Source organism: Megalobrama amblycephala, unplaced genomic scaffold, assembly GCF_018812025.1.
Source record: "Megalobrama amblycephala isolate DHTTF-2021 unplaced genomic scaffold, ASM1881202v1 scaffold450, whole genome shotgun sequence".
NCBI lineage: Eukaryota > Metazoa > Chordata > Actinopteri > Cypriniformes > Xenocyprididae > Megalobrama > Megalobrama amblycephala.
This window is the reverse complement of record NW_025953385.1, coordinates 193076-216419: the sequence shown is the minus strand read 5'-3', so window position 1 is coordinate 216419 and position 23344 is coordinate 193076. Positions and strand designations below refer to the sequence as shown.

Below are 23344 nucleotides of genomic sequence, written 5' to 3'. Positions count from 1 at the left end.
CGATCAGCGAAAACGCATGAATTGACCAGGTGTAAACAGGCCCTATGTTGCTGTCAGGAAAGAAAAGTAATTTAATTTCTTTTACATCCTGTTGAGCTTGAATTACTGGAAAAATACACTTACATAAAGTTCATCACACAACATAAGGTCACTTTAAAGGTGCCCTAGAACCAGTTTTTACAAGATGTAATGTAAGTCTAAGGTGTCCTCTGAATGTGTCTGAAGTTTCAGCCCAAAATACCCCATAGTTTTTTTTTTTTAATTAATTGTTTTAACTGCCTATTTTGGGGCATCATTAACTATGCACCGATTCAGGCTGCGGCCCCTTTAAATCGCGCGCTCCCAGTATGTTCGTCATGCATACTGCATGCATGCTTCGGATCATGTGAGTATGGTATTTATTTGGATGTTTACATTTGATTCTGAATGAGTTTGATAGTGCTTCGTGGCTAAAGCTAACATTACACACTGTTGGAGAGATTTATAAAGAATGAAGTTGTGTTTATGAATTATACAGACTGCAAGTGTTTAATAATGAAAATAGCGACTGCTCGTCTCCATGAATACATTAAGAAACGATGGTAACTTTAACCACATTTAACAGTACATTAACAACAAATGCTAACGAAACATTTAGAAAGACAGTTTACAAACATCACTAAAAATATCATGTAATCATGGATCATGTCAGTTATTATTGCTCCATCTGCCATTTTTTGCTATTGTTCTTGCTTGCTTACCTAGTCTGATGATTCAGCTGTGCACAGATCCAGACGTTAATACTGGCTGCCCTTGTGTAATGCCTTGAACATGGGCTGGCATATGCAAATATTGGGGTCATACATATTAATGATCCCAACTGTTACGTAACAGTCGGTGTTATGTTGAGATTCGCCTGTTCTTCGGAGGTCTTTTAAACAAATGAGATTTATATAAGAAGGAGGAAACAATGGAGTTTGAGACTCACTGTATGTCATTTCCATGTACTGAACTCTTGTTATTCAACTATGCCAAGGTAAATTCAATTTTTGATTCTAGGGTACCTTTAAAGTAAATATTGTAATAATATATGCATTTCGGCATCAATATTAAATCAGTACCCTCTAAAAGTTTCTTGTTTGGTGACAGTGAATAAGGGGATGATCAGAATGGATGACCTTGATAGACTTCTTTTATTATGCAAATTTGCTCAAGCATATATGCGTTACAACACTGCCTTAAGAATGGCTCTGTAAGTCAAGCTGGTATACATTATTTAATTGGCTGAGTAACAGGATAATTACTAAAAAAAGCAACAGTCAAAATAAACTCATGTTTAACATACATTGAAAGTTGAAAATTAAGCTATCATGAGTTTTGTAATATTTATTATTTTGTTATCAAAAGCATTAGTCTGGCATTAGGGCCGTTTTGACTGATTAGCCGCAGCCGAAGCGCAGATCCTGCTGGAGACTCAACATGCCCTCGTATTTTTGTTTGAGCTCAGCACTTATCTTGCTCTGCTCCAAGCTGGGCCAAAACTCCACCCACGTCCTCTCACCCAGAGCGTACTGAATTCTGAAGAGGAATCAGAGGAAATGCATGTTAAAGAAGACATGACTAAAATGAATACATTCTATCCTTTTTCCTTGACTCAAAATCAAAAAGTTTAACATTTCTTTCACTCTTCTTACAGTATAATTCACTTGTGTTACAACTTATTTGTTGACTTTTGATAAACTGTTTTGATTACAGTCAAATGCGTGTGTTCTCTCAAACTTGCAAAGATATTCACGTGCATTCAATGACTGCAATAATGAACAATAACTAAATCTACAATGACATCAGAATGTGCACAGTAAGAAATATATACAATATAATATGTCTGATTAATACATTATTACAATGAATATAACTAGATTAAAAAAGTTAGTCAGAACAAACTTTGATATTGGCTTAATGAGAACACCTGACCAGAAAGTTTGAAGAAGTTTTTAAAGCTTAACATTTGAAGGTTTTCAGTCTGAAGTTTTTTAAAGTTTAAAGTAGTTTTAAAGCTTAAAGTTTGACCATTTTTGAAGGCAATACGGTAGGCTATATTAGAAAAACAGACAGACAGTGTGTTTTAACATGCTGCTATCAGAGGTGTAAAGTCCAGGGGTCAGAAAGTAAAAGTCCTGCCATATTTTTTTTTTTCACCCACTGAAGCAGTGTTAAAGTTAATGAGATAATTAAGTGATTAATTGAGTGATGATTGACCATTATTGAAGACACCTGATGATAACAAGCAGAATCAAAGGAGAAAATCACAATTTTTAAGTCACCATCGTGGAGATCAGTGTTTGCTTTAGTTGAGCTCTTGACCCTTAACTTTTGTTTGGCTGTTGTAATTGAATTATCACATCCAGACAATCAAAGTAAAAAGATGATCAGGTGGTGTTGGTTATGTTTTCACATAATCATTATTTGACCTGAATCACTGAACTCATTTAGAGCCCAATCTCTGAGTTAGATTTACATTATTGATTACAGCAGCACTGTGATTCTACAGCAGAAGATCAGCAGAAGAAACCTGCCTCCTTGTAGGTTTAATTTAAGCCTCAGTTTAGTCCTGGAGTAGCTCTACTCTTCCTCCAGGAAATCAGTTTATTAAACTCTGGACTAGACTAAGTCTAGGACTATTTTAAACCATGACAGAGAAAGCAGATTTCTGTTAATCTGGTTTAAAGGGCCATTTTAATCTAGGACTAGGACTAATCTCTGTCCGCGAAACTGCCCCTAAATATTTGTACTGTACCACACACTGTATGTCATTTCAGTATCTGCCATTAAATATGTGTATAAAAGATTTAAAGGTTATCAGACATAAACACATTTAGGTCATTCTGTGTCAAATCAACCAAATTTCAGAAACTTTCCCAGCTCAATTTTGTGTTTTTGTTAATATATTTTTTTTGAAGAATGACAAACATAAATGAAGAAAGACACAATATTAAGTTTAAAATATTCTAGCTGACCTCCCAGCATGAGTTTAAGGCGACCATTATTTTAGAATATTTCACTTTATTATTTCCATGGCGACTCGTCATGCTTGACATGTGACACACCGCAGCCACAATAGCACTGTATGACAGATGTATCTCTTTTATTCTTTTTTTATTCAAATTATTCACAAACTTGTTAGCTTTCATCATCTACCTGATATTCCGATTCTCAAATACATGTAAGTAAATGTGTTTTATCATTTAAAAACCTTTGTAATGATCACATTAGCTGACCTATGATGCACAATGGGTGCCGCCATGTTAGTTTTCACCGTAATTCAGAGAATTGTATGTTTTATTTAGAACTCGTCAGTTCATCCACTTCTCCTGGAATACATGAAAGTAAGTGGCCGTTAGATCAGTGTAGCAGTCAATAAATGGGACAAGGGAGGTCACGTATGGGACAAATCAATTACTAATATAAGGGACGTCCCAGCTAACACGGGAGAGTTGGAAACCCTTTTTTAGCATGTTTTGTTAGCATGAATTAAAACATTGAATTATAATAGCATGAATTAACACAATGCCTGCATGTTTTAACATGTTGTCATCATGTTTATAATGTGATTCAGCACGTTGCTAGCATGTTTTCATATTAGATTGATTTTGTGCATTTTCTATTGATCATGGAAGCAGCAATTTATCAAATTAATTCAGATACATGCTTTGCTGCTGAGTGCAGTTTAAATGCACAATATGGGAACTACAGCATGCAACTTTTTGCACCATTACCAGACTTGCAAACCATGTCAAACAATGTGAATGCACACTAACCACTTAAAAAGTGTTTCATATTTCACACTCTCTCATGAATACAGATCAAGACACACACACTTTGGATCACAGTTCAAGTGCACTTACTTTCCACCTTCCAGTTGGACATCATCAGACTGGCCCATGATCAGATAGCTCTCACCCCGCTTCAGATCCAAAGCTTCTTTGCAAGAGATCTGTATGGTGAAAACGCGCTGCTTCCCCACCACGCTGTTTTCCGTCTCTACACAAATATGCAACATTTAAATTCATTGTGTTAAATATGTAACACAAATCACAAATACACAAGTATGTGACATGTTTGATTTCTCTCTGAGGGATTCACAACAACTAAAAAAATCTATTAGTTTTTCCCAAAACGCTGTAAAGTCTATTAAGGACGTTAGTTGCTTATTTCCAGTGGGTTAAATTTAAATACAATATCAATAGAACATCTGTGTATCACTTTACATCATACTGCTGGGAATATAAGTGGGACACATAATCTTTAAATTGACAGAATTTACAAACATCAGATGATGGTTGGAGTGAAGAATTATACCTGATTTGAGGGCACTTTCAATCCTCATATTGTAATAAACCGTTGAAGCGTCGTCATCTTCCCTCAGCAGAACAGCCTTATAAACTGTAAAAATTGATAAGTTTGATGTAGCATCTTACTGATCACCTCATTAACTAATTATATATTTTCTCATTAGATGCAGTGCATTGTCTCTACACAAAGCAAAATTGTGCACACACACATAATAAATTACCGTAATTTATTTTTGGTTCACATGCTTTCTTATTACGCTGAGCCTCCTGAATTTTCTCCTTTCGTTGAAGACTGCAGTTTTCTGCATCAGCAATAGACAGAGAAATAAACCTGCTGTAGATTAACAGCATATAACTCTTACTTAAACTTTCTAACATGAAACAAAATTAAGCACATTACCTTCGGCACACTGACAGACATCTTGCTTACAGATTTTTTGAAGAGCTCCTTCCTTTCTGGTCGGATGATAAAACTTCACACAGCGATTTTCTAAAAATGGAGGAATCAGGAATCACATGTGTCACGCTGAAACTGTATTCAGTTTTCATTGTGTTGTAGCATCAGAGATATAGCAGTCAGCCATGAAAATAATCTCCAATAAGTCATAAATAGGTCAAATAATCAATAAACATATACAACATCTTTTACAGTAATCATGATTTGAATTAGAGTTAATCATAATTTAAAGATAGTTATTGCCATTTAGAGGAGGATTACAGACAGAGCTATTTGATGTAATATGATACATTCATGTATTTTGATATATTTGTATAAATTTTCTTTATATATACTGTTGTAATGCAAAGATGTATTGTCCTTGCCAAAAAAAAAAAAAAAAAAAAAAACATTTTTACAAATGAAGACATCGCAAAAGGGAGGGTTTTGAGATGACAGGTTTTGTCAGGTTTACTCAGTTCTGGGTAGTGGGTACACATTTGTACCCAAAATATGGTACATCGTTATAACTGAAACAAAATCGTGTTCTGCATGTAGGTTATAGTTGCTAGTATTTGGCCAGTATTTGATGCTAGGCTTGGAAAAAAAAGTAGAAGAAAAAAAAACGAATAAACAAACAAAATCAAGAATAAATAACACTAAACGAACTGAGTGCACTTCATTGAGGCAAGTATCTGCAGTAGGCTCCACATTAAAGACAGCTTATTCAGAAGCATTTATGGTTGGTTCTGGTAAACAAGGCTTGTTTACTGATGGACTGATAAAATATTTTTGCAATTTATGTCAGGTTACTGGAGTGTCTGCATGCACATCAGTTTCATACCTATAGAGTAGTATTCATATACAGTGACTGCTGCTGGTTGAATATAGCCTCCATTCATAATCCTGTGCAGCCTGAAGGTGATCCAATCTTTCCTTTTATGAGAAATCTGCAAATGTAAGTGCAAATAGCAGACACTTTAGAGTAGGGATGCAGGAGAGACTTTGTAAGTTTATTTTTTAGTTTAAATAAATAAATGGGTGTTTGCGCTACCCAAAATCATTTTGAAATCATTGTTAGTATTCTGTTTGGAGTATTTAAAATGTATTGGCTAAGTGTTATTGTCACAGCATCAGTGTAATCACTTATTGCTTGTTATTTATAGTAGTTGGTCAATTTAGGGAGTAATTTAGGACTGTGGGTCATATTCAGTTGATGACAGTCTCACTTAGCCTTTAGCAATGATGTGATTTTTTTTTTTTTTTTTTTTTTTTTTTTTTTAACATTACAACACTTTTATATCAGTGTTTTCAGAGTAAAACTGACAGAGACCTTGTCCAGGTAGATGATGAGGGATCCTCGCTCTGAAAGCTGCTTGTTCATCTCAAATTTCTGAACCAGCCTGTCGCGTCCAGTTGACAGCTACAAACGGGAACAGAAAGTTATCATTGGAGTTTGACAGCTTTTCTCCTTAATATGCTTATTTATGACCTTTAATGCAAATCGCATCCGCATTTAGCCTCAGTGGTCACAGCTACTTTCAGTGCAGTGCAGTGTATGGAAATTGTGAGAAAATTTGACATAAACTCTTAGAAAGGATGTGTTAAAACCAACTCAAACTGTGTTAAATTCTTACACATCAATGTGTAAGTTTTATGACAACACTTGTGTTAATTTTAATACATTCACTGTGCTAATGATTTTACAATTGTTGATTGAGCATTAGTGATGAACACCTGCTGTTAACAAGCAGAGTCAACACTGCGTTACCACTGTGAATGTGTCAGGAAGGTTATTTGCTGTTAACAAGCAGAATCACTGAAGGAAATAAACAACAACATAAAAAAAGAGAAACACAAGACCCTAACCCTAACTGACTTCAACCACAGCCTTACATGAAATCAACTGAAGATAAAAGAAGAAATTAAATCTCTTAAGATCTCAGCAGAGGATGATTAAACAACTCCACAAACAACATTAACAGTTTATATTATTACTAACCATTTTGACTTTATTAACAGAGCTTTAGATGTTGATGTTTTATTAGTTTTTTAAAAATGTCACCATTATGATCATCAGTGTTTGCTTTAGTTGCTTGTTAACAGCAGGTGTTCATCACTAATGCACAATCACCACATGATTAATTAATTATCTCATTAACTCTATACTTTAATGTTCTTGTTTTGGTCTTAGAGGATCTGGTCTTGACCACACCTCTGGTCTTGAATGGTCATGGTCTTGGAGGACTGGTCTTCACTACATCTCTGAGATTAACACGTGATGTGTAAATGTGTAATATTAGCACATTATGGGTGTTCTTGGCTACACAGATTGTGTTGGATGCTGTGAACAAATAGACAAGTTGTGTTAATTTTAAAACTACACATATGTGTAAAACAAATTAATTCTTCCAATACAATTTTATTACAATAATACATTTATTCATTTTGTGATTAAAGGAAGTGAAAGTTTAGATTTTTTTTTTTGTTTGTTTTTTTTTTGGATGAGATTAAGTGTTCTTGAAAGTTAATATTGACAATTAGGACCCTAACATACACCCGGTGCAATGCAATACAAGTGATTTTTGCTTGTTTCAGCCCGATGGAATTATAATTTTCATGTCCAGAGCCCACATTGTTTAAATAGCAAATGCACTCTGGCCCATATGTTCACTTATGGGTGCGCTGTGTTTAGGCGCATTGTTGGCGTGTTGCTATTTTGAGGCAACTGAAAACAACTGCCCCATTGACCAACAAAAACCTGGTCTAAAGTCAGTAGTTTTTTTTAATTTAAAGGGTGCGTTAGTAATATAGGCGGGTCCACAGTGTGCATACACTCTTCTTGTTACGTACACACAGCTAATTATTTGACCAATCGTGGCAATACACACATGTGTTTAAACTGACTCGTCAGGTTGAGGGTGTCTATATTCCGCCATGCAAATAGCAATCTGCCATGCTGCAAGCGCACATGGCTTTTAAATGGAATGGGAGATGCCACTCTGATTGGTTTATTGCACGTTACGCCCAAACCACACCCATGACTCATTAAGAGAATAGGTACAACCCTTCTGGACCATGCGCCTGGTGGGCCGACCTTTTTTTTTCTGTCGTTAAACTAGCAAAAGTGGATGTGCCATGCACTTCAGACCATGTGCTTAGTAATTTTAACAATTAAAATAAGGCCCAAAGTGTGTAAACTAGAGTGCTACACATAACATGTTTTTTTGGTTTTTTTTACACATTTCTTCTCTAAGAGTGTAAAGTTAAATCTTGGAAATATCCCACAACAGGACAAAGCAATATTGATAAGATCCACCTTTACGTAAGGTATGCTTTATGATACATAATATAAAATGTTATGCTTACTATAGTTAATAATATATATTATATTATTATTAGTTGTGACAGAAAGAGTTTGCTACTTCCACAGTTTGCTGTGGGACAATACCATACCATAACTCATGTGGCACTGAAATTGTAGCGGAAATATGTAGTCAGCTGACATACGTAGAGTCCATGCATCCTTTTTCTTAGTGGAAAAAAGTTTGTTGGGACTAACACTATTTCGGTTAATGCCCCTTCGTAATGTTTATTCAATTTTGTCAACAGCAAATGTGATAATAATGAAAAAGTGATCCATACCGCCTTCAGATCATTCTCATCCACAACAAATCCTGTCAGTAATGATATGTCCAGTATAGACATGGTGGCATCCCTGTCAGCAGACAGATACCTGTGGAGTCAAAGAAAATGTGAGCTGTCTATAGCCCTAAAATAAGAGGTTCAGACAGTTTTCTCCAGCTCTCCTCCAAATGTGAAAATGGGGCAAGAAAAAGTATATTAAACATCAAAACACACATCAGCTTTAACAGAATAGAATAAACGTCATGATAAAGTACTGTAATTCTGGCCAAAACTTTGGACTGTCTATGATGTGAGTTAAACTAAACTTAGTAATTGATTGAATAATTTTCGTGGATTATTCACTGAACTTTGAAATTTGAAAGTTTATAGTTTTATATTCACTTGATTAAAACAGAAACATTGTGATGAAAATAGGACAGATTTGCACACCTGGTGGTGATAGTGAGTTTGTAACTCTCAGTTGCTCCTTGATATCTCACTAAAAAGAAAGAAACAAAATGTGATTTTAGGAACATTAATATTACTTTCATGACAATTAAACAGTTTTCTTGAAATAAAATTGTATTTAATTTTGGTTACAATACAAAATATTGTAATACATTTTTACATAAGCACCAAATGACACCTGTGAGGACCAGCATGATCATACATTTATTTTTTTATTTTATTTTATTTTTTTACATTTGAAATATATCACATTGATGATCATGTCTCCCTCTGCAATTTGAAGACACAAAATGTTGATAAAATCTAACCTTGATCATCCTTTTCAAAAGTCAAATCAAGCTCAAAGTTCTTGCAGGTGCCACTACTCTCTTTTGGTGTTGCATAGTACTCAGTCACAACCTGCAGAGGAGAAAACAGACAGTATTCAAGGTCTGATGTATTGGTCATTTTTTTGTTTTTAGCTTTCATTATTGCTTTCTTCAGTCACTTACAGTTACAGAGGCCTCTCCATAACCCTTGGCACTGATGGTGATCTGTCTGTTAGATGGAAGCTGTTGATGTAAAAAAAAAGAAGAAAAATACAGCAAAATAATATATGTATACAGTATGTGTAATGTATACAGTAAATTAATGAATCTTGACAAAATATATAAAATGTAGCAGATAGGGTTAGTATAAGATTTACAAGGTTAAAGGTTCAACTTATACCAGGTGTGCGTCTATGACAGTTGCTCATACAATATGACTTGTGTGAAAGTAAAGCTACACTCTAAAATCAACAGTTAAATCAACTCTGCTCAGATAACATTTGGTCCCTCTCTGAATAGTGTTAAAATAACACTGAAGCAGAGTTAAAATTAATGGGATTATTAAGCTATTAATTAAGGGATGATGCTCCTTTAGTCTTTTGATTCAGCAATGCACAAGTGTTTGCTGTGAAACACAAATTATTTTAAAAACATAAAAAGGTCAAGAGCCAAACTAAAACAAACAATTTACTGACCAATAAAACACCAACATTTAAACCTCTGTTAATTCTCAATAAGAAATTATTTAGACATGTGACAGAAATAAAGTCAATATGGTTAGTAATAAGTAAATCAGATCTTGAGAGATTTTTTACCTTCAGTTGATTTCAATTAAATGGTTTTGGCTGAAGTCACTTGTAGTTCTTGTGTTATTCTGCTTGTTAACAGCAGGTGTTCATCATTAATGTTCAATCATCCCTGAATTAATAGCTTAATTATCTCATTAACTTTAACTCTGCTTCAGTGTTATTTTAACACTATTCAGAGAGGGACCAAATGTTATCTGTGCAGAGTTGATTTAATTCTGTGGATTTTACTGTGTACACTCTGCCATAAATGGTAATTGTACGATATACATCGTAGGACTTTATTAACTCATCCCTCAAATGACATTAAAATGGTACCACACAAGCTCAAACTCACCTTTGCTGTTTGTGCGAGATGAGCATCTTCTTTGCTGAACTTCAACACAATCGGCTGCCGGCTGCCTTCCACTTGGATCGTCATCTCCAGTTCTAACTGCTTTATGTCTTTCACTTTAATCCTGTATTCAGCAACAGCCTGGAACACCATAATGGTGGCCTGGGAGGGAGGAGACATGTTTCAACTGTTTTTCTTGTGTAGGTATCACCCTTTTGGTCTTAAGGTGGATAATCTGTATCTTACAGGGGTTTTTTTTTTTACTATCACTAAGATTCCTTTCTTAATACTTAGGACACTCAAAACTATCCACCTGTTGTTCAAGTTTTATTTTGTTAGGTCATTGTTTATGAGAGTGACTGTTTGTTGGGTGAAAAACAGCTAGTTTTATGGAAGAATTAATAGATTTGAGACATGAATTAATTATACATTTTTAATGTGAAATTAATTGCTGTGCCAAAGTGAAAGCTGGTAATGAGAACTGTTTGAAGAGTTTTGAAAAGATTGAGAAATGTGTATTGAGTATTGAGAAATGTGTCCTAGCTATTGTAAAATAACTGTAAATGTCGCATATTAAACATACTGCATGGCCAGATAAATAATGTTTAATGTTCACTACAAACCTGAGTCGTGCCATATCCTCCATTGTACTGCCTCTGGCTGTTGAGCCAGTTTACAATGGGAGCTGCCCTCTGAAAGTCTTCAGCTTTTACAAGAGCCAGGAGCGCATAGGCCGAAGCCTCCAAAGTAAAGCTACTGCTTCCAGGGACGGGCCAGTAACTTCCATCTGTATAGTGTGGAATTACAAATTTAAGAATCTGTTTAAAATCTGCAGATCCTACATCCTGACCATTTGGCAGGACAAGCTCAAGATACAGCAGTGCTTTTGTCTCTATGATAATGTAAAGGTATAGGTGATACTGCCAGACTGATTGGATTAGCACCTATGCATTTGAATGACACAGTTATGCTGATTAGATCATGGCTGGGAAATGTAGGGAATGGGCTGATTCCTGTATTTCATTTGCATGCTTTGTTTAGATTGTCCACACCTCTACTCTATGTATCCCTCCCCCTTGAATGTATATGAACTACCAAGTCACTGCCTTAGTCAGATTTTGGATGACCACAGCGACGCACAGCGTGTTTCTCAATAAAGAGTAACTTCTGCTTCAAGAGATCCCAAAGTCTCCTGGTCTATGCTTCTGAGATTTCCAACAGTTTTGGTGCCGTGACCCGGATAGAGCTTCTCACCTCAATCCAGATTGGAACTTCAAGCACAACAAAGATCTGATCCAAAAGAAGATCCAGGCTGAATTTTCCTGTACACCCAAGGGTTGGTGAGTGATACTCTATCCAAAAGAACCATTAAGACCAGTACAAAGTTGTTATCCTCTGCACCGTCAGAGAAGAGTTAACAGACAGCTTTAGGGTTTGGTTAACTAAGTTATCCTCTAAAAATGTTCTTTTAGAGATGAAGTTTAGCCTCTGTTCAGGTAGAGAAGATTAGCATTACGTGCTAATAATTTGTGTTATCCTCTGTTTAATCAGGGAAGGTGGTGTGTTAACAGAATAGCCATCCTCTACTTTGCTAGAGAAGAAGGTTCATCCTTTGTTAATTCAGGGAAGGTTACAACTGTTACAGTGTGCTAGCAAGTTGGTTCTACTCTGCTCGTCAGAGAAGGTTGAATACATTACGATGTGTATTAACTAGGTTAACCTCTGCTCTGTCAGGGAAGTGTTGAAGTGTATTGTTGTGCCAGAAAGACATTACACAATGTTGAGAAAGAACGCTAGACTAATTCCAACAACTGAGAAAGGTGGACTAGCTACCCCTTTATGGACAGATAGTGAGTTCAAATCATTGTTAGGAAAGCACATGGACTCAATAGTGACTGAGTCAGTCAGACTGGATTTGACAAAGAAATCTGGGATTCATCCAGAAAAAGTTTGGTCTATTGAAGAATGCAAAAAGGTACTTGGTGCTTGTATTCGGAAGAAAAATATGAAGGGCATTATCTGCTGCCACAGAGAATTTACTCTATCCATTGCACAAGAACAAATCCAACGTATTACTAAGTTAGAAGAGCAGAACAAACAGTTGCACACTCGAGTGTCTCGTCTCACTCAGAAGTTGGGTCGTAACAAAGCATTAACCAAAAGTGACTCAAAAGACCAGCAGTCAGATGAAAGCTATCCTGACTTACAGTCTTTCTGTAGACTTGAGGATAATAGCAATACTGGATTGATGGATAAAGATGTAAATGCAGTTGAAGTGTGTGGAGTGAGACAAAAGGCTCAGAGTAGGGTAAAAGGGGTTGACACAGTTCCATCTGTAACCCCCATACTGCAGTTACAAGCAGTCAGTACCGCTATAGGTCCTGAAGACATAGAAAGAATTGCTGAGAATTTGCCATCAGTGCATAGAAACTTTTCTGAGTTTAGGACAGAGTTGTCCAGAAAAATGAAGCTCTATGATATGTCCCTAGCTGAAGTCACCCAGCTAATGTCACAAATCCTGAAAGAGTCAGAATTCAATGATTTTGAAAGTGCTGTAAATAATTCTGAGTTTCAGCATTCCAGCAAAGGTGAATTGAGAGAAGGAGTTCTGAGAGTGTTACAGAACCTTGTTGGACCAAAGGTAGACTGGTCAAAGATCACTAGTTGTGTACAGACGAAGGATGAAACTGTAAGTGAGTACACTGAAAGATTTTGTCAGTCAGCTGCAGCATACAGTGGAATAGCTGACACTCCAGAGAAGGTGTTAGAGGATAATGGACCACTGGTCCGCATGTGGTTTGATGGGCTCTCATCAGAATACAGAAATGCATTGCCTTTCTTAGACCTCACATGGTCCAATGGAACTCTGCAAAACAACTTTAATAGGTTAGCTGTTTGGGAAAGAGACTCTGATGTCAAGACAAGAGTAAAAATTGCATCAGCATCCTTTAAGGTCAACACAGAGAATCGACAGAAACGTAAATGTCCTAAGAGAGAAGGCACTTGTCATTACTGTGGTAAACCTGGACATTGGATGAAAGAGTGTAGGAAAAACAAAAAGACATTTAAAGAAATGAACAGCTTTACTCAGCTCCTACTCAGTCTACTTGCTACATTGAAACTGCCCCTCCCCTCTTCTCCAAACTCTTGGAGCAGCAGCTTGCTGACATGCTAACCATTTGGGCTGTGAGTGCTTAATTTCCCCAGTCATTTACAAGAAAACTGAAAGACTCGTTCTGAACAAAAGAAAGTTGACTATCACTTCCACCATTTGGGGACACAGGTTAAGTACACTCACAGCCTTAAATGTTATGCTACAGCACACTCCATTCACTTATCCATCCTCAATGGGTTATGATGTCTACTATGACTGATGTTTCAATGGAAGATGGAGATGTAGCACCTTAAATTTGGAAATTAACTACAGGGAGAGAATAGGACACACAGACCAGTGAGGAGCCCAGGGAAGAACCGAAGTGCAAAAGGCCTCGGGGGTTAACCCTGTGGTGAAGACTTCCTCATAGGTTTCCCCCTCTCTCAGTTTATCCCCACCTTACTGGTCTATAGGAGTCAAATTGATTAAGACTAGGTTAAGAAAAAGAAGAACAAAACCACTATACGATCACTAGAAGTTTATGATGATCAGAGTTAGACAGAAAAACTATACGATCATCAGAGGTCTAACGTACTAAAGTCTATGCATGAATACTGCTGGTCTGCTGTCTCTTTGTTTTCTTGTGTGCAGGTATGTGTATATGCCATGACGTCTCACAAGCAGCACCTGGTGTAAAGCATCACCTCAGATATCCATGAACAACCTTCATGATGACGGACTCATCAGAGCAACTCGGAGTTGCACGACGACAAATAATCATCTTGGGACAAACATGGAAATGGACTCTCCCGGGAACAGACTCCACAGCTATTCAGGCGCCATGGACTTTTAGGACTTCCACGCTTATGCTACATGGTTTTTCTGTGTCATCATGTAGTTAATACAACATGTTACCACCCTGCGTTGTATATGTGTGTCAACAGTATACTCAAGTTAAAGAACACCACTTATGTAAATGTTGGACACGACACAGAATAAGATGTATGTGCCTGTTACTGTTACAAGTTGCATGACTGGAAGATGGAATTTATGTTAACAAACATATGTTATAGAAGGGATTTAAGAAGGTTTAAATTTGTATTATGTGAGAGTTATTAGAACTCTCAAAGGGGGAACTGTGGAATTACAAATTTAAGAATCTGTTTAAAATCTGCAGATCCTACATCCTGACCATTTGGCAGGACAAGCTCAAGATACAGCAGTGCTTTTGTCTCTATGATAATGTAAAGGTATAGGTGATACTGCCAGACTGATTGGATTAGCACCTATGCATTTGAATGACACAGTTATGCTGATTAGATCATGGCTGGGAAATGTAGGGAATGGGCTGATTCCTGTATTTCATTTGCATGCTTTGTTTAGATTGTCCACACCTCTACTCTATGTATCCCTCCCCCTTGAATGTATATGAACTACCAAGTCACTGCCTTAGTCAGATTTTTGATGACCACAGCGACGCACAGCGTGTTTCTCAATAAAGAGTAACTTCTGCTTCAAGAGATCCCAAAGTCTCCTGGTCTATGCTTCTGAGATTTCCAACAATAGGATTAATTCTGATCAATTTTATTTGTATAGCACTTTTTTTGTTGAAATAGGGTAGATAAAAAATACAAGACACCGAGCACATTTTGTACTTCTTGACTTTTAGTTTTATATTGTGTTATCATTGTTGATTTGTTCATGTGAATTTTATGTTTATTTCCATTATCATTATACACTAGCGGTCAAAAGTTTATAATAATTAAGATTTTTGTCTTCATCGATTTGAACCAATATGTTGCTCTGCATCTTAATCATTTTGCTTTGATACCTAGGCTGGTAAAACAAGAAATGTTAATGCCGATAGGATGATATGTGAGCAGCGTTGACGCCTGAACATTTCAAGCACAAATAAACATACAGAAAAGGCTGTATCTTTACCTGCAGAGGCTTTTCTCAACAGGGCTTGTTTGTCAAGTGCGTTTCCATTGGCTAGAGCATAAGATGTCATAGCCACTGAGTATGGATTCGTCAAACCATATATCCGAGATCTAAGGTATGCAACGGCTTTAGATATGCTACCGTCCAGACTCTAAAGAGGAATAAAAACAAGAAAATTGCAGAGAATAAATTACACGTGTGACAGATAATAAATGAACATTGCTGATATTCAGTTAAATGAAACTAGAAACATATGAACTCAAAGCAGGACTCACTGAGATTTGGCCAGCACAAAGGTTTCTCCCCTCCTGAAGGGCGATGAGCACAAATGCCGTCATGGATGCTTCTGTGTCTGTCCCACGTACGTTCCCCTGTGTCACAGTGATGGCATAGGGATGTCAAAAATGTTACAGAAATGAAGGTGTGGTCACATTTACCATTGCTGTGTGAAATTTTGCGGGTGAAATTCAGTCATTTAAATGAAAACTGGCCCAATGAAGAAGAAAGAAAAATAAATTCTCTCAACACAACACAGCACTGCATTGGTGACCAATAAAAAGCTTCTTGGTTGATATTTGGAAGTGACTTCTGTGTGGGCAGAGACTCATAATGTTGCAACACAGCAAAACAAATGATCCACAATGGAAAAGCTGCATCTACCTTGCCATTTTTGTACAACACTACACTTAAATATTATGATATAAATATATTATATTGATAAAAGAGAATGTTTTTAAAGCAGTTCATTAGGGTTGGTCTGTTTGATAGCTGGTAAAATTATCCTTGGATGTTTGTTATGTCATTATTCTTGTATTTCATTCAAGGTATTCTGTCACATCAGGTGCCACTTTCTTTCGCCTGCAAAATTTCACTGAGCAACAGTAACCACACCTTAAAACTGAAGATAAATAAGGTATTTTGGTAGTAACCAGAACGTTCTCTAAATATTCAGTGTTGGTTCTGGGAACATTAAAAACATCCAGTTTTCTTGACGTTAGAGGAACGTTTTTATAAGGTATAACGTTCCTCAAACGTTCTTTCAACTTAATTTTGATCTATAATTCAACATTCTTGGAACGTTGATTTGTAATATTCCAAGAACATGAAAACGTCCAGTTTCCTTAATGTTAGTAGAATGTTATTTAAAGGTTAGTATGATGTTCCTGAAACATTCTTTCAATCATTCAAACACCTGCTGTGAACAAACACTGAAAGAAAGAGAAATAAGAACACAAACTTTCTTCAGCCACAGCCTTAGATGAACTGAAGATAAAAGACATTAAATCTCTGAAGATCTGATTAAACAACTCCACAAACAGCATTACCAGCTTCACTTATTACTAACCAGACTGAATTTATTTCTGTCACACGTCTGCAGAAGCTCTTATTGAGAATTAACAGAAGTTTAGATGTGCTTTAGTTGAGCTCTTGACCCCTGACTATTATAGAGTTGCTTCTTTATCAGCAATTGCAGGTGTTTTCAGAAAACATTTCTGCATTGATAAAGCAGATCAACATGTCTGTTTTAATAACAGACAAACAACTGCTTTATTGTAGTTTTGTTTACTTTTGGTATTGACGTGTTAAGTAAAAAAGAAATAATAAACTCAAAAATGTGATAGAAAGCATTTTTAACACTAAACTGATTTATGTTGGATTGTCCAAAACTATTTAAAAGTTAAAAACGACACACTTAGACATCAGCACTCATCATACAAACCTCAACAATGGTGACAAGGAAAGAAAAAAAAAAAAAAAAAAAAATCAGCTGCATAATTTATTCATGTCACAGTGCATGCTGGGAGCCATGAATGTGTTTTGTATGCTGGCATGAGGCATGTCACCATTGTTGTGTTTCATATGCCGAACGTTGATGTCTGTGAGTGTATAAATGATACAAAACTATGTTTTAAACAACAAGTTAACAATGACAGTTTTGCAAATGATATTTCTCACATTGGTTGAGTTTGATACAGTATTTCAATCTCTTAAGTTAGCAATTACAGAAAAAAAGACAGTTTAAACCACTTTAATGCAGTTATTTGTCTGTTATTAAAACAAACATGTCAATCTGATTTATCAGTGCAGAAATGTTTTCTGAAAACATGCAACTGCGGATAAAGAAGCAACTCTATGATAGTCAGGGGTCAAGAGCTCAACTAAAGCAACCACCAACCTCCATGATGGTGACCTCAAACGAAACGTAAACCTCTGTTAATTCTCAGTAAGATCTTCTGTAGACATGTGACAGAAATAAAGTCAGTCTGGTTAGTAATAAGTGAAGCTGGTAATGCTGTTTGTGGAGTTGTTTAATCAGATCTTCAGAGATTTAATGTCTTTTATCTTCAGTCCATCTAAGGCTGTGGCTGAAGAAAGTTGTAGTTTGTGTTCTTATTTCTCTTTCTTTCAGTGTTTGTTCACAGCAGGTGTTTGAATGATTGAAAGAATGTTTCAGGAACATCAAACTAACCTTTAAATAACATTCTACTAACATTAAGGAAACTGGACATTTTCATGTTCTTGGAACGTTACAAATCAACGTTCCTAGAATGTTGAATTTTAGATCAAAATTAAGTTGAAAGAACGTTTGAGGAACTTTATACCTTATAAAAACATTCCTCTAATGTCAAGAAAACTTAATGTTCCCAGAACCAACACTGAATATTTAGAGAACGTTCTTATAAGAAAATTCTGTTAGCTGGGGAATTAAATGCTTCCAAGTTAACGCTGAATTTTAATGTTTTCAAATGTTAAAATACTTTCTCCATATTCTAGCTTAATCTGCTGAGAAAACACACGCTCTGTTTCTTTGAAGAGTTAAAAATGTCCACATCTCAGTGAATGCCAAAGGCAATGTTGGCAAAATCATGTGTTGTTGTTTTTGCCTTTTTATTTTTTATCAAGGAAGATTTTAGTATATATGTAACAGGGTTGTATTAGAAAATGATACCCCCCCAAAAAAAACAAAAAAAAAAACAGATGTACTTCCCCTTTAGGAGAGCGGCCGCTGATGATGACGCGCTAAGTGTGCGATACAAGCGGCAACCTCCCCCTTTCTCTCGTGAAGCCAATACGGAAGTAACTTAAACTGCGATTCATCGACTGGCCGCTAGGGACAGGCTCCAAAAGAGAGCAGAATCTCATAGAGTCCCATGTTAAATTGGCCAAGTTTATAGCAGAAAAAAACAAGTTTACAAGTTGGTTCAAATTGTGGTTTTGGTCTATACTGCTATTTTTGCCCTTCATGACAACTCTGAGGGGGGTGAATTTTTTTATAACTTATCCGTTTAAATTATATTAAGCCTTAAAGTTCTGCATAATTAAGGGCGTGGTCACTTGAGTGACAGGTATATTGCGCTGTCATGTTACCTCAGCTGCCGCTGAATTTGGCATCTCAGCCGTATTTGTGCTCGATTATTTTATACAATTATAAAATATGGCTTGCTGCATAATATTCGAGACTGATGTGTGTCTGTGTAGATGTGCATGCATGGGGAAGAGACACAGAACACACGTTGTTGGATCGTGGCATTGGCTGAAAGTTTTGGTTGTGAGATTTACTGCAAGGACAATGGCGGGAGGATATCAAAATCCGACAGCACTGCTTGGATATTATAACTAAAACTGCTGCACTATTTTGAAAAAAATATACTTTGGACACAGGCTCATTTGTTTGTTAGATACGATCGTATACAGTTTTACAACATAAAGGCTGCTCAGATTGCATCCTTTCTTGAAGAACGATGACAGAGAGCAGATCATTCAGAAGAAATGTGACATGTTTTTTTGTTTTGCAATGGACATTCATATTTTACCCAAGTGCCACGGATTGGATTCATCTCGCGATCTCTATTTCATTATAAAGGTATGAAGTCCCATTTGATTTTCCATGTTGTTATTTGCACAACCAACACTACTGGTGTTGGAGCATCTATATCTTAAAAAACACCGTAGATTGACAGTAAACCTTTAGAACGTTCTGATGATAAAACTTATCTTCATTAATATTTTAGATCGTATCTTAGATAGATAGATAGCTCCTTTGCTGCTAACATGGTCGCGTCGAGCTAGGCTGGCATGGTTTCAGCAACCAGTCATATCAGGCAAACCGCCTCTTTGCCCATTTTCAGTTATCCGGGAGTGACGTGCTGTGACGCGCAGCTAAGATGGCCGCGGCCTCATTTAGGCGTCGAAACTGCTGTTCAGAACTCTATGGGTGACGTCACGGACGCTACGTCCATATTTTTTTACAGTCTATGGTGCGATATTGAGACAGACGGCTAATTCTATGAATGTGATGATAATCATTTAATTTGATGTAATAGTCTTCATTTCACCCGGTTTATGTAACGTATGTTTTACGGTTAGGGTTCAAAGATTGTGTGAAATTGCACGTCAGGGGTGTTACGAGTTCTCTGTAAAACAGAATTCGGTAAGTGTTCAATGTGATGTTCATGTGCATAACGTGTAAGAATGATGTGCATAAGATCGTGAGCATGTTATATTTGATTTCTCTATATTGGTATTTCAATTAATGTGATGAAAATGCTGATGGTGGGGTTTGTGTTTGTGTAGGGTGTCACTACCAGTGTTGGGCACGTTACTTTAAAAAAGTAATTAGTTATAGTTACTAGTTACTTCTCACAAATAGTAACGGAGTTAGTAACTGAGTTACATCATTATAAAAGTAACTAATTACCAGGGAAAGTAACTATTGCGTTACTTTAAAAAATTCTTGTTCTGGATTTAATAAATAAGAAGCAAATATAGCAGGCAATATAATCATGGCAGGCGCGGGCGCAATCACTGTCGCGTGAACTGAACGCGACTTACAGGCTAACCAAAACTCAGCGTATAGGCTGCTTGCCTCGCAGACATGAGAAATATATCTATAGAAAGCTTGAAATATCTAAAAACGAAAAGAAATGGGCTAGGCCTACTCTGATTATGTAGCCTAATCCGAATGAAATGTACATTTTCTCTCTAGGCGTGTCCAGTATATGCGGAGATGATGAGAGTCAGCAATGTCAACTTCATCTTCGCAGCCGACACTGATTCAGAAAACATTACTTTATTAATAAACAATTAAAATGTCTCCTTGCTGTGTTTTATCACATTCATAATTATTACTTTTGCCGGTTCTTTATGGCAAGCTTTATGCGTGCTCTTGAGTCATAGACTATATTTCGTAAACGCTCATTATTATGGTTTATTCTCTCTGGTATTTAAGAAATTAAATGAATATAAATGTGATGAGTCAACTAATGGCTTAAATTAATAAGTACTAGTCGACTAGAAAAACTTATTTCACATATTTTCGAACCAGCATGTCACAAAGGTTATTCTGGTTTGAACTCGCATGCTCACAGACACACACACAGAGCATCGTTCATTATTATCAGTTTAAAATTATATTTGTGTATGATTAACCGCAGCACAGAAAACACTTTGCAGGTCCTATGAGAGAGAGTTTAGGCTACTCGGATGAAAACCGCTTCAGTGAGCTCAATTATAGTAACGTGCCATTTTTTTGTCAGTAACGGTAACGGGAGAAAAAGTAATTCGTTTGATTACTCGTTACTGAAAAAAGTATAGGCGTTAGTAACGCCGTTTATTTATAACGCCGTTATTCCCATCACTGGTCACTACCGTGTTTGTTTAGCTCTAAAGTGTATTGTTTCACCCTAACATTTGTAATTTAAGAAAATTGGTACAAATTGACACTTTATTTTAGTTTGCTAAAGTTTTCGTTTAATATTCCTGTGAAATCCGAGTTTGGAGATTATATGCTGTTATAGTGACCCCGTGTGGTGAATTTTGAGTATTACTATCTTTGGTTTGTTAAGTGATACTGAATACCTGTTATTTGTGAAACTATTAATTTCATATTTTTTAAGACCACAACAAAGAAACTCCAAACAACTGATTGAGTTGAACAAAGTAAATCACCAAAATGTAAAACGTGATTCGGTATCAATTGATTTCTTTTTGTTAACTGGCAACATATAACAACTTGAATTTTGTTCTGTTCCTCAAACAAATCTATTATAAACTTCATATGGAGTACTTGGTGGCACTTTTGGAGTATGACTTGAATTTTTCAGTCTATGAAAGAAAGAAGGTCATACATGCTGGGAACAATATGAAGGTGAAAGATTAACACATTTTCAGTTTTGGGTGAACTATCCCTTTAGTGTTAGTGTTTGAAACAGGTCACACTCACAGTCATCTCTCCGTGAATTACAGGAGCATCTTCTTTGAAAGCACCATCAGGTAACTGCTTGTTCAATATGAGCCACCTGAGAGCTGAGCAGATCACATTCTGGTCTAGGTTTATGATGTTACTGGCCATGGCAAATACTTTCGCAACATATGCTGTCAGCCTTTAGGAGAAAGAAAACAAACTCTTAATCATGGCGAGATGCCTGGTTAATAATTCTTACCAAACAAACAGAACTATTGAGAAATATATCAGGTACCAGGTGCTGCTTGGCCAATTAATCCATGCGCCATAGGACCCGTCAGATTTACGATACGCCAGCTGTTGATTGTAACCTGTACATCAACACAACAAGATGGACAGGCTCTATACAAGAATGTGAAACAAAAGTTTAGGAGCAGAATAGTTTGCATTCCAGTCTTGAGTTCAGTTTACCTTTGGTGATATAGTAAACAGCTGTCTGCCTAAGTCCGGCGTTCACAGTGTGCCACTGATTCGTTTTATCCAAGTAATGCGTTGCAATGACAGGCATCGTTAGGCCAATCATGTTCTGCTCCCCGCAGCCACCAGGCTGGACAACCAGGGACCCCATGGCATGACCACTAATAGCCGCCTCTATTGTTATACTAATTATATCTCCTGTGCACAAAGAGATCAACATACTGGTACAAAAAAAGGCATATTTTTGTTTTACGTACAGCATGTGATAGAATAATCACCTATCGCTGATACATATGTGCTCGCAGGTGTGTTAGGTGCCTGGTCCCTCAGTATAAGGCTCCTGATAACCTCCACTTGTTCACCACCTGTTTTAGAACAACGGGAACTGTACAGTCATGCTTCACTCTGATTTGTACATAGAGACAGAGCGCATTTAGGCCACGCCCACGCGCGGGGGGGGGGGGGGGCAATCCAACCGTCTCCATTGACTTTGTATTGCGTGAGGCTGCCTCCTTGTCATTTCTGACTTATAACAAAAAACAGAACAAGGTCTAAAAGCTGCTATGTGACAAGGTGTGCAGCAAACAAGCTAAAAAACCCAGAACTAAGTTTTTATAAGCTGCCGAACCGTAAAAGCCAGACTTTAAGGTGAAAAAGTGGATACAGGCAATAAGAAGTGAAGCATCAGCAGGACGAATGGGTAAATTTTGGGATCCTGACACTCAGTATGCCTCAGTAAGCCCACGTGTGCAGTAAACATTCAGTCACTGATAAGTCAAATATCCTAATGTCAGTTTTATATATTATATTTCCTGTCGCTGATTACGTTCCCCTCCAGTGGGCATAGTTCTCAGTGTAATATAACATGTCGCGCTCCGTCTCAATCGCCTGTATCCACTTTTGTGTCCTTAAACGCTTGTTTTTTGGGTCGACAGCTTATAATAACTTCTGGGCTTTTGGTTCTGGCTTTTTAGCTTGTTTGCTGTACACCTTCACATAGCAGCTTTTAGGAATTTTTATGTTTTTTGTTATAAGTCAGAAATGACAAGGAGGCAGCCTCACGCACTACAAAGTCTCAATACAGGACAGGAAATTGACTAGTGTGGCCTAGACATTATCCAGGGCTTAAGAAAAAAAATCATAAAACATGAATGTGAAGAAAACACTCCCAGTAACTCATAAAATACCCATATAAAAGAAAAAAAAATATCCTTGACTATCAGTTCCAGAGGCTATCAGAGGAATCATCTTACCTTTCTTATAAGGACTGAATTGTAGATTTTCATTCAGTTTGGTCAAAACACCTTCAGACTAAAGAAATAAAGTGAAGAGTGAGTA

At 36.7% G+C, this 23344-nt stretch overlaps 1 protein-coding gene across 1 annotated transcript; it reads right to left on the bottom strand.

Annotated features, from left to right (window-relative positions):
• Positions 1 to 1159: 1159 nt before the first annotated feature.
• Positions 1160 to 23344, bottom strand: LOC125261652 (complement C3-like). The gene is made up of 20 exons (XM_048180206.1): positions 23260 to 23344; positions 22285 to 22371; positions 22001 to 22204; positions 21825 to 21900; positions 21569 to 21728; positions 15621 to 15716; positions 15346 to 15496; positions 10934 to 11097; positions 10314 to 10472; positions 9354 to 9413; positions 9171 to 9261; positions 8845 to 8893; positions 8413 to 8503; positions 6101 to 6190; positions 5612 to 5717; positions 4732 to 4821; positions 4553 to 4633; positions 4339 to 4422; positions 3885 to 4020; positions 1160 to 1557 (listed from the first exon to the last, which is right to left on the bottom strand). The coding sequence occupies exons 3-20, from the start codon at positions 22155 to 22157 to the stop codon at positions 1419 to 1421; spliced, it is 1980 nt and encodes a 659-aa protein (XP_048036163.1). The 5' UTR covers positions 22158 to 22204; positions 22285 to 22371; positions 23260 to 23344; the 3' UTR covers positions 1160 to 1418.